The following is a 12,666-nucleotide window of genomic DNA, read 5'->3' as shown; positions in this document are numbered from 1 at the left end:
TAAAAATTAAGCTAGAGACCAAAGAAGTTAAGATCCAATATCACTTTATATGACAGCCATGGACCAATATAGCCCATTTGCAATCCCAACCGATCTACAATAATATAAAGTGTTTGTGTAAAATTTCAAGCGCCTAGCTTTATTTCTTCGAAAGTTATCGTGTTATCGGCAGATGGAAGGACGAACGGATATGGTTAATCGGTTAATAATGTCAAGACGATCAAGAATATATATACTCTGTTCAGTCTCAAATCAATATTTCAATGTGTTAGAAACAGAATGACGAAAATAGTATGCCCCATCCTATGGTGGAGAGTATAAAAAACGGAGTGATTTCTTGAGCTCATAAGTGTATTATATTCGAGTTTTCCGTAATATTCTAAACAGTGAGTTATAGTAAAACCCAGAATATGGGTAAATCCAACTCTAAGTGCTATATTTGAGTGAAATTGCATTGAGGCTGAGAAATTCAATAGGAAGATCGACCAATATGGCACCTATAGGAGCTATATTATGGACCCATTTTCCGATTATTAAATTTCGAACAGTTTTGATGAAATTTACACCGTGAGTTATTCATTTAATGCCTATATTGCGTATAAATCGATCTCCTTTTTTACTTGATTCTGCTAAAATTTCGAGTGAAGGTTTTAATGAGTTATCTCGACAACTCATTGTAAAGACAGTCTTAAAATCAAAATTTTCCAACATTTTTCCCAATGGTCGAGAATCGGGAGAAACGGAGAAAGTCGCTATAATAGCGACCATCTGGCAAGTCTAGTACATTGACACCATTTTTGGCACAAATGTACATGTGTTATGTTTGGTATACATCTTCACATTCGAAGACGAACTAGTCATATCCAAATGTCAAAATCCGGTACATTCTACCGAATAAATCAATATCCATTTGAAATTTTGCACTAATACTTCTTATTCATATAGAAAGTTGGAATGGGGTCATGTCAGTACAGGTTTGTTAATTTTCAATGAAAATCTTTGGTTCGATTTTCCCTTTTTAGGCCCTTAGAAACCTGAAATTTTCTGGAAATCAACATGGCTGAAATTGGATAAGTGATGTTCGTTAGAGTCCTCTAACACTCTAAAATTTTGAACGGCGAGTCTTATTCGCTCCTTTGAATCACGGACGGTTCGAAGAAAGTAAATGGATCGACTTTGATAGTCATGGCCATCCAGAATAAATATAATTTACAATTGTAAAGATATAGTAAGTCTACCTCTTATGATGACAGAATATTAGAATCCACAGTTTGCCTACACCTAATAAACAACCTAAAGAGTTTGTTTACTGAATCCCAGTAGACTTTGTGGAATATACTGAACTGAATGGATTATCTTAAATGGACCCTATATCACCCTGCGACTTTAATTGCGAATTGTTACCAATCTCGTAGCTGCTCCAAGCTTTAGCCCATGCATTAAAACTATTGAGAAATCAGTTTTCGATTGGAAAATTAAGAAAGTTTATTATATGAAAGTGATTACAAAAAAATTTTTTAAAGGAATAGCTAAAATGTTTGTTCTTTAAAAAAAAGTCCCAATCGTAATATTAACATGCATATGGGTCGGTGGATGCAGCATTGAGATTGGTCATAACCTTATTGCGCAGGATGAGTGAAGTATGACATTAGATTAGGTCATTTAGTAACCACAACTAAAAGTAAAAAGAAATAAAAAGAAAAAAGCATCAAATAGAAAACACTTAAATTTTATTCATAAATAATTATATAACAACTACTTAAAAAAGACAATAATCTATGCTAAGTCTAAGTCTAAGAATCACTGAATATCAATGATAGCTCGGCCTCGCTGGAGGAAATTGTAATCGAAAGAAACCGGCAGGGGCATAGGCATCCGGTCGTTCGTCTTCTTCGCCAAATAATCTTTGAAAGCGCCCTTCAGCGAGCAGCTTAAGGAATGATTTGGTTTCTTTATCCTGCCATGCCAGAGGATGCTCCACCAATTCATCATCTTTGGGGCTGTGGGACTCAATAAAGGCCACATGCTGGCTAACTATATCGGCTATGACTTGATCCAAATAGGGATTCACATTGAAACCGGGAGGAAGGGGGCTATTAATAGGCTCACGCGTAATATGAACATCATCATTTAAGGATTGCCTCAAATGAGATGGGTATGTAGTTGGTAGGTCATAGGACTCTTTAGGCCCAACTTGATATTCGGGTTCTGGTGCATAGAATTGTTGCGGTGTGTGGGATGTTGGATAAACTGGCTGTAAGGGATATAAATATGCAGGATTGGCTGCATCGTATTGTGATGAACGCATATCATACGGCGGCTCATAGAAGGGCCCTGTGGGTGGGAATGGCCTGGCATCATCATAAGACTCAATGTAATAGCCTTCGGATGGAGGAGGGGGAGAGATGAAATGCTTCAAATGACTGCAGCTGTAATGATTGACATTTCGTTTCTTGGGGGAAAGCGATGATGAACGATTAATGTCATTTTCACTGCTGGCATTGGAGGAGTTGTGAGTACCTTCATTGTCCTGATCCTGATCCCCTTTGCCAGAGACATTTTTGTGATCATCAGAAGCCTCATAGTTTATGGGTTCATCGTTGGCTAAACTCTGGCCTGCCTTGTCGTCACCAAACTCTTTTTTGTGGGATTTGTGCAAGTGCTGCCCATGAAGCTGACAATTGCCAAATTGGCAACGACCTCTTTTGAAATTGGGATCCAGAGTCTCCGGCATGTATTGGATAATTTCGGGCAATGTCAAATCCATTTGTTCCCGTTCTTTCTCCAACATATCGTATTCCCCTTTAATGTCACGTTTTTTTCTCTGTTGCCCGCCCGGGGGGGAGAACATCATTTCGTGTAATTTCTCAAAAGGACGCTTTACATCGTTTAATTTTGGAAAGACGGCAAAGGGTTTAAAGTTTTCCCCCAAACTGGGAATAATTGAGGGCATAGTGGTCACTTCCTCTTTGGGTGGCAAACGTTTGGTGTACTGTTTAATCATACGTTCAGATCGTTTTTCATTATTTGTCTTACGATTAAGTCCGAAAATTGAGCTTAAATCCCTTCTACTGCGACTTCTGAAAGGGGCCACCAACTGATTCTCATGAAAGGTTGGTTCCTTTTTCACTGGTGTGACAATGGCAGCCCAGGCTAAGACGGGATATGGCGTTCGTTTTGAGGTTTTATACAGACTATTTGGATGGTCATATGATTGTGAACTCTGCCTAATGACAGTCTCTAGCGGCATTGCTGATGATACGTACCTACAGTGGGAACATTGGCATTTTCCAACACATTTGCAGAGGGGCGATTTGACACCTTTTGTGGGCACGCAATCTGTAGGGGTAAAAAGAAAAAGATACGAAGAAGTCAGAAATGGGTTTGAAACATGATTTGTTAAATAAGATTTTATAAAAATTATGAGATTTAAAATTTTTAAAATGGGGGTATTTTAACTTTGAACATTCCTTTTGTAACTCCTTGTAATTTTACCTTAAGACTCTATGAAGTAGTTTTCTATAAACATCATGACATTCTAAGATGGTCTAGCCTTATAGTCGGACGTACAGACCCAACTATCTGTCGAAAGCACGTTAACTAGTTAACAAGAAACGATAGGAGCTGGAAATATTATCCAACGATTCTCTAGAAACGCTAGGAGCTGGAAATATTCCACGAATGCTTTTTATGCGTTTTGTTTGGTTGTGATTGAAAATTGATCCAATCGTTTCATGTTTAGTCCAAGTCCCCATATAAACAGAACTTCCTATATGGCAATTTTTCATCCCTTTGAGGGGCCATTTCTTCTCCGATTTGCATAAACTTTTATGTTCGGACTTTCAACTTCCATGGAAAGTATCAGTGACATCGTTTCACACTTGAATACAGTATAGAGCTGGCAAAATATCGATGGCACTATCGATGTGCAAATCAGATGTTCTGGTTAATATATCTGTGCAAAGTTGTACTGTTATCGATAACTTGCAATAACAGATAATACGCAACGATTAATCGTAATTTGCACTAAAATAAAACACACACACCTCTCATTTTCTTTTGAAGAAATATAGGTGATGGGAAATAAACGATGGTATCGATACTATCGATATTTATTATAAGAAATATCGAATGTTGCGATTATCGATAGTTTATTAGCTTTAATACAGTACCTCATATAAATCGATCCTCTGATTTGTGTTCTTGAGTCTCTAAATGGCCTAATTATGACCTCTACCGTGAGTGTGCGGTAGGCTAACTTTGTCTATCCGTTTTTTAACATTTCCAGATAAAAAGTCTCTATAAAGTATATTACATTCTTGATCGTCATGACATTCTGAGGGGATCTAGCCATGTCTCTACGCAGTCTTTCGAGAATGCGCCAGCTTTCGTCCTTGAAACTTTGCACAAATAATTAAATTATAATTTCAGATGGACCAAACCGCCCCATGGCTCAATATAGCTACCATCCTAAACTTCTTGAGCGAGCCACCGTAGCACCCCATTTTTATACAATTAAGCTAACATTTTCTATATTGAGTTCTGCTGTAGTTTTAGAAATTTCAATTGCATCAAAACCTAAGTTGTCTTGACATTAACCCATCATCTTGACTCGTGGTTTTTTGTTATTTCCTTAATAAATGTAATTTCATGGTCAATTTTGCTCGTTGAAACCAGAAATAGTGAAAATGTCTCGGAAAAATATTATTATTAAATAATTTTTAAGAAATTTCTCTAGAAAAATTTAAAAGAACCACATTCCATTGCAGCGTGTGAATATAACGAAAAGAAATTACAAAAAAATTGTTTTCATAAATTCTTGACAAACCCCGGAAAATAAAAGACGAATTTTCTGCAACATCACAATTTTACCACGCAAAACAAATGGCAAAGCAAAAAACACGTAGTCATCAAAATATTTTTCTCTCTGTTTTCTACTTCTTCTATCTTTGATTAATAGGTCATGGTTTGAGAGTCAAATTTAATTACGTAGTCATATTTTGGACAGACATTAAAATTTTTGATATGGAGAAAGCTTATTTAGCACATGGTAAATAATACACTGAGAAATTAGAGAAAAAAACAAGTAAAATCGCGTTAAGTTCGTCCGGGTCAACTCTTGTATACCCTCGACCATAGATCGCATTTGGCACCTTCTCTGAATAACTTTTTCAAATATGTATATAGGAAATAGATTTACAGATACATATGGACCGTAGTTGTTATGACTATTAGAAGTCATAAAAAATATCACGTTTAAAATTTCAGGTCGGTCTATATGGCACGCCTGTTGGAACCCATAGCAAAACTTAAGCTGCAACATTTCAACCAAATCGGGACGTAATCGGAACGGTTGTTGGATATCAACACATTGTGCAAAATTTCAGCCAAATCATATAAGAATTGCGCCCTCTAAATGCTCAAGAAGACAAGATCCGAGATTGGTTTACATGGCAGCTTTATCAGATAATGAATCGTTTTGTACCGTTCTTGGTACAGTTATTGGAAGTCAGAACAAAACATCTCATGCGAAATTTCAGACAAATCGAACAAGAATTCTGCTCTCCAAAGGCTCAAGAAGTCAAGATCCCAGATTAGTTCATACGGCAGCTATATCAAAACATAAACCGATATGACCCATTTTCAATCTCAGTCGATCTACATCAATGGGAAGTATTTGTGGAAAATTTTTTATTATTCAATGTATAGTCTCAGATGATATCTAGGAGACAGCTAGGTTAGTTTAGGTAAGAGTGGCAGTCCTTTACAGACTCACTTAGACAATTTTTAAGTCCAATGTGATACCAGAGTAGCGACAGAATAAGGCATCAGGGGATACTTTTCCGATGTCAAAAAAATCAAATAATTCATAAGCCATAAACAAACTTTTCGACAAGTAAACAGCATGAATGTGTTAAGAATACTGTGGATGGATACTTGTTTTCGGCGCAAAATATTGTCATTGTGTTGCATCCAGCCTGGCGCCGTTTGTTACGAGATTGTTTTATTTGTGGTCTTGTAAATACAATCATTTTTATACCCACCACCATGAGATGGGGAGTATACTAATCATTCCGTTTGTAATACCTCGAAGTATTCATCTGTGACCTCATAAAGTATATAAATTCTTGATCGTCTTGACATTCTGATTCGATCTAGCGATGTCCGTCCGTCCGTTCGTACGTCCGTCTGTGAAAATCACGACAGCGGTCGAACGCGTAAAGCAAGCCGCTTGAAATTGTGCACAGATACTTCTGATTGATGTAGGTCGTTGAGTATTACAAATGGGTCATATCGGTTCACATTTGGATATAGCCCCCCTTTATGCCGATATCCTGATTTGAAATCATAGCCCTCAGAAGCCACAATTATTATCCTATTTCGCTGAAATTTTGTAAGTAGCGTTCTCTTCTGTTACCACTCCCAACAACCATTCTATGCATGGGTCGAAATGGTCTATAACCTGATATAGCCCGCATATAAACCAATTTGATTTCTTGAGCTCCTAGAATCAGCAAATGTTGTCCGTTTGAGTTGAAATTTTGCACGGACTTCCAACGATCGTGATTAGTATGGTCCGAATCGCACTATAACCTGATATAGATCCCATCATAAGCGTAGAAAGGCATATGAGGGGTTGGCTATTCGAAGCGTTTGAGGAGTTTGGGTGGCTAAATCTACTGGATCATTCTTGGGCAGAACTACTTTAGTGAGTAGCATTTGTTTCTACTTCGTCATCATGAATGCTGTGATGGTCTAAGTGATACGCTAATTGAGTCGTTTTTTTAAGCTTTGGTTAGAAAATACTTCTTATGCATAGTGTGATTGTTCATAGGCCTGATGGCTTTGCATTGCATGAAATAAAATAAAATAAAATGAAAAGAATATAAACCCCTACTTTTATGGAGCTAACATCCGAAGATCTAATCGATATTTTCTGGCAGCGGGCGTTTTTCTTTGCGTTTGGGACGGCAGCTGGGCATAGTGATGCCGAAAAGCGACTTAAAGCCGTAAATACGACCCGTAAATGCTGTCAAATGTAGCACCAAGTATTTTTGAATAATTAATGGTCTAAAGTGCAATGTTGCAAATTTACCCATGAACATTCCATTAAGAAACAGGCAGAGAACTTCTTGCATAGCTATAAGTGCTACCCGATTCTAAAGCTCTGTGATAAGGGACCTCCTTTTAGTATCAAACTTCGAACGGCGTTCCACTTAGCGACATATCTTTATACATATGGGTCTAAGCATATTAAAATATGAACCACATTTTTGATACCTGTTCATATACCAACTCTAGAATTCTCGTCTTTTATTGTCAATAAAACTGAAAAACTTATGCAAACCTTTTATGATGGGTACATAACATATTTTAACCGGGAGAACCTAACAAAATGTGTACTTGTTTTTGATGAAAAAGTGAAGAATAATTTCCGTACATAATAAATTGTTCGCAAATAGTAAGAAGTCGTATCATATTATAAAAAAATAATTAAATTCGTAGTTTTTTTTATCCTAACTCTCATCCATTTGTTTGGGGAAATTCTTCCCAAATTTTATTTTCAGAATACCTAATTTTTCCCTTGGGAGATATTTCCCTTTTTCGAAGTTTGTTTAGAATAAGGGAAAAGGGAGTAGGGAAACAACCCCCAGGAAATTGTTATTCAGAATAGGGCTGAATGTGTTTTACTTGTTTATAGTGCGCTTTGCCGCGCCTAGGGCCCCAAAGTACTTCATACGAGTTTTTATACTCTCCAACATAGTATGGAGGTATACGAATTTCGTCATGGGGGTATACTAATTTCGACATCTCTAAATATTCGTCTAAGACCTCATAAAGTATATATATTCTTGATCGTCTCGACACTTTAAGTCGATCTAGCCATGTCCATCCGTCCGCCTGTCAAAAGCAGTCTAACTTTCGAAGGAGTAAAGCTAGGCGCTTGAAATTTTGCACGAATACTTCTTATTGGTGTAGGTCGGTTGGGTTAGTAAATGGGCCACATCGATCCATGTTTTGATATAGCTGCCATATAAACCTTTTTTGGGTCTTGACTTCTTGAGCTTCTAAAGGGCGCAATTCTTATCCGATTTGACTGAAATTTCGCACATATCGTTTTGGTATGACATCCAACAACATCATGTAAGGTCTAAACCTGATATAGCTGTCATTTAAACCGCTCTTGGATCTTGACTTCCTGAGCGTCTAGAGGACCTGATTGTCATTCAATTTGGCTGAAATTTTGCATACGTTTTGATATGACTTCCAATAACTGTGCCAAGTATGGTCTAAATCGGTTCATAAACTGAAATAGCTGCCATATAAACCGATCTCCCAATTTGACTTTCTGAGCATCCTCAAGGCGCAATTATTACACGATTTGTCTGAAATGTTGGAGGTGATATTTTTATATTACTTTTACGACATGACAAGTACAGTCCATATCGGTTAATAACTTGATATAGCTCATATATATTTGAAAAAGTCATTCAAAGAACTTGACAAATACAATCCATGTTGAAGGTTATATAAGATTCGGCCCGTCCGAACTTAGCACGCTTTTGCTTGTTTTTCTATTATTTAGATGAAACAAGTAAAAGCGTGCTAAGTTCTGTCGGACCAAATCTTGGGTACCCACTACCATAGTTTCCGCTAAAATTTTACCCTTATAAGCTGAGTTTGTATTTGAATTATTTTGGTCTTAAGAAGTCATATTGGGAAAATCGGTACTTAGGGGCCCTAAATCACCATATTGATCGATTCGGATAAAACTTGGTACTGATGTTGTTAGTCATAAGATAGGTTTTCAACCGAATCAGGTGAAAATTTAGGCTTATAAAGACTGAAGAAGTCAAATCCGGGGATCGCCTTATAAGTAGGGGCTATATCTCTTTATAACTCAAGTCTTTTTTCCAAATTTCAGCCAAATTGGATGGAATTGAGGCTTCTAGGGGCTCAAGAAGTTAAATCGTGGAATCGGTTTATATGGGGGCAATATCTGTTTATAAACCGATTCTGACCATACTTGGCATGGATGTTGGAAGTCGTAAATTAAGTCTCGGATGAAAATTGAGCCTTCTTAGGGCTTAAGAAGTCAAATCTGGAAATCTATTTATATGGGGCTTTTATCCGTTAATACACCGATTCTGACCATACTTGGCATGGATGTTGGAAGTCATAACTGAATTCTTTATTTCAAATTTTCAGACAAATAGGATGAAAATTGAGGCTTCTAATGACTCCAGAATCAAATCCGGGAATCGGTTTATATGGGGGCTTTATCTGTTTATACACCGATTCGGACCATACATGGCATGGATGTTGGAAGTCATAACTCAAGTCTTTATTTTAAATTTCAGACAAATAGGATGAAAATTGAGGCTTCTAAGGACACAAGAATCAAATCCGGGAATCGGTTTATATGGGGGCTGTATAGACCGATTCGGATCATACTTGGCATGGATGTTGGAAGGGGTAACTCACGTCTTTGTTTCAAATTTTTGCCATATCGGATGAAAATTGAATTGAAAATTGAAATTGAAAATCAAGAAGTCAAATCGGGAGATCGGTTTGATACCCCGATTTGGAACAAATTTTGGACTTCCATGCCAAGTATGGTCAGAATGGGTTTATAAACAGATATAGATATATATTTGATTGATGATGAGCCCCTAGAAGCCTCAATTTCCATCAAATTTGGCTGAAATTTAGAAAAAAGACTTGAGTTATGACTTCCAACTTCCATACCAAGTATCGTATGGGGGCTGTATACAAATCTGAACCGATATGGCCCATTTGCAATCCCCAACGATGCTATCGTAATTTCGACAGACGGACGGACATGGCTAGATCGACTTAGAATATCGAGACGATCCAGAATATATATACTTTATATATTCTGGAATATATATACTTTATATATTCAATATTTCGATGTCTTACAAACGTAATGTATGCACCCATCCTATGGTGGTGGGTATAATAATCGATAATCAAAACGCATTAACTCAAAACTTTGTGTACCGAACACCACGGATGTATATTAGAGTGCACCTTTTGACTTTAATGAGCAAAGCGAAGCGTCCCTCAAGATGTTCAAATTATCCCACCCTATTAATTACAGACCACGAGCTTGATAAATTTGTAATCATTTTTGGTATGCAATGTTAGATTACCGATCTGAAATAAACTCTGCCAAATTCTATAAAAATCGGTTAAGATTTGAATATAGCTCCCATTACGTAGTTTTCAACATACACTCCAGCAATTATCTCTATGGGAGCTATATCTAAATCTGACCCTATTTGGATGAAATTTAGCAGAGGCTTTGGGATTGGTGATACAGCATTCCACAGCAAAGAAGTTGGCCAATCGGTAGAAAATTTTAGTAACGGGAAGATCTAACCCCCATCCAATAGTGATGGTTATAACCACGATAACCACGAAAAGTGGAACATTTATTAAATTGTAATTTGGTATGAAACCCTACACCATTAGCTTGGTAGGGAGTCTTATAACTTGCAACGCTAACAGCAAGAAGAGCTAGACCTATTTTTAAGTATACCGTTCGGCTTAGAATCTCATTCTGCTTTGAATAAGCAATACCCCTTTGTCTGTTAACATATTCAGTGATCGATCAAAAATCTGCATTTGTTGTCCATTTGTCATCATTTGTTGTACATTTTAGAGTTGTCACTATTTTAATCCAAGCAGGAACGCTATTGATTGAAAAACAGTTCAGATTTGGATATAGGCGGAAAATTGTCCAAATTTAAATTCGTTTTGCACAAAACTTTGCAAGATTTTAAGAAAACTCCGGTATTTAAATTTTTTTCTTGTTTCCAACAAAAAGGTATTTTTCGAAGTTTTTACTTTTGATGTTACAATAATTTATAGTTTTTATAACACTCATGGATTATTTTATTTCGACTGTTATTAGCACACACCACCGAGTTTGCCATTTATTTTGTCACCTACCTTTTTTATGGGCTGTAATGCGATCCACTTTAGCATACAAATTCAATTTTTCATCTTCCATGGGGATGGGAGTCTTGGGCTCCTGTACGGTAAAATCAAAAGTATAGGTCATTTTGGTCTTAGCCGGTGGGGGCACTTCTAATTTATAGCCATGTTCGTAGCGTTTACTCTCTTTGGGCTGCGGTGGAGGTGGTACATTGACTAAATAGTTGAGGGATTTGGGGCAGGCGCAGCTGTCGCCTGTGTAGACAACCTCAATGGGGATGCAGTAAAGGGCCGATATCTGTAGTAACATAGCAGTTAAAATTAAGACACTTTTTTTTATAAGCCGGTTATTTTTTCGATTTTTTAACTCTCGATGTGGTTTGTTTTTTTTTTTTTGCCGATTTTTGCCTCATTTGTCTTGCAAACTTACCATGGCCAATATCAGCACCACCGCCAAACAATACGCGCGCATTTCGATTTTTTTTGTGAATATTTCTTTCGTTTTTCTTTTTTTTTTTTTGTTAAATTTCACTTTAGTTGTCCGATTTTAAAACTTTCTTCTCCACGTTACGTTTTGTTTGGTAAAGTATTTTAGATAAAACTAATCAGAATGCCATCTAAAAATGGCATTTATATAAACTCGGTGTTGCAAATCATTTTCATTTCATTCGTTCTGGAGATGACATTTGTTTTTGGATTTTTTCTTCAATTCTGCTTGAGTGCCATGTTTGTTGTTGCTACATTACGTGGTTTTGTACATAAATTTGTTCGTGTTCATGATGTTCATATTGTACTTTTTGGGCTTTTCTGACATCTCTTGAACTTGAAATTTGCCCCTTAGATTGAGCGTTGAGTTTTTCAATCTCTTTTTGGTTTCGATTTCAGTTACAATCTTCTTCGTCTTGGTCGACTTTAGTTGTGAAATATGAAATTAAGCTGTGTCTTTTGATGTTTTTTGTGTGCAGAAACAAAAATGCTTTAAGAATTATCCACTTTTTTCTATGATGGTTTCAAATTTATGGAGTGTTTTAATTTTTTTTTTGTATCTCCGAGAGTGTGTTATATCACATTTAGCAAAAAAACTAGTGAATGGAAAAACTTTTGCGTAATAAACAATTTAGTTGTTATAACCAACAGCAATACTGTATTATAACTCAGTGCATTTGTTTGTAACGCTCAGAAGTAGGAAAGATAGGCCCTTTGACAAGTGTACGGACCGACTCTGAATTATTTTCTGATTCGATTTAACTCTATCGGTCTGTCTGTCGTAATTTTTATCCGATCGTCTCTTGGCACATACATCACAAAATTTGGCACAAAGAATTATTTTGCTACTCTCGACATTGCTGTCTTAGAAATGGATTCGGATTTAGAAATAGTTCCCCTACATATGAATCACCAGATTTTCAAAATTTAGAGACTTTGTCAGCGGATTTTCTGAAAATATATCAATAATAAAGCATTAATTTGCGGATTTGTTAACCGATTCTCACGAAATTTTTAATTGGCTGGTTTTTTTAAATGAATGGTTTACTTTAAGCCACGGTATGACAGCTATGGACATTTTCCAAAGGGAATAGACCGTCGTCGTGTTAGGAGCGAGATTGAGGATTTATCCTTCAAGTTTCATATCTTGCAATTTCTGTAGTAGCTCTTTAAGATCTTTTTTATACCCACCACCGAAGAATGGGGGAATATATT

The 12,666-nt window shown here is 36.6% G+C and overlaps 1 protein-coding gene across 1 annotated transcript; it reads right to left on the bottom strand.

The window, feature by feature from the left end:
- Nucleotides 1–1,810: 1,810 nt before the first annotated feature.
- LOC106087807 (uncharacterized) lies at nt 1,811–11,895 on the bottom strand. Its single transcript, XM_013252978.2, has 3 exons — nt 11,396–11,895; nt 10,981–11,263; nt 1,811–3,339 (listed from the first exon to the last, which is right to left on the bottom strand). Exons 1-3 carry the CDS (start codon nt 11,435–11,437, stop codon nt 1,811–1,813), a joined length of 1,854 nt encoding a protein of 617 aa, XP_013108432.1. The 5' UTR covers nt 11,438–11,895.
- Nucleotides 11,896–12,666: the final 771 nt, after the last annotated feature.

Source organism: Stomoxys calcitrans, chromosome 4 (assembly GCF_963082655.1).
Source record: "Stomoxys calcitrans chromosome 4, idStoCalc2.1, whole genome shotgun sequence".
In the NCBI taxonomy this organism is placed as follows: Eukaryota; Metazoa; Arthropoda; class Insecta; order Diptera; family Muscidae; genus Stomoxys; species Stomoxys calcitrans.
Note: the sequence above shows the minus strand (reverse complement) of the source record. Positions and strands in the feature narration are given on the sequence as shown.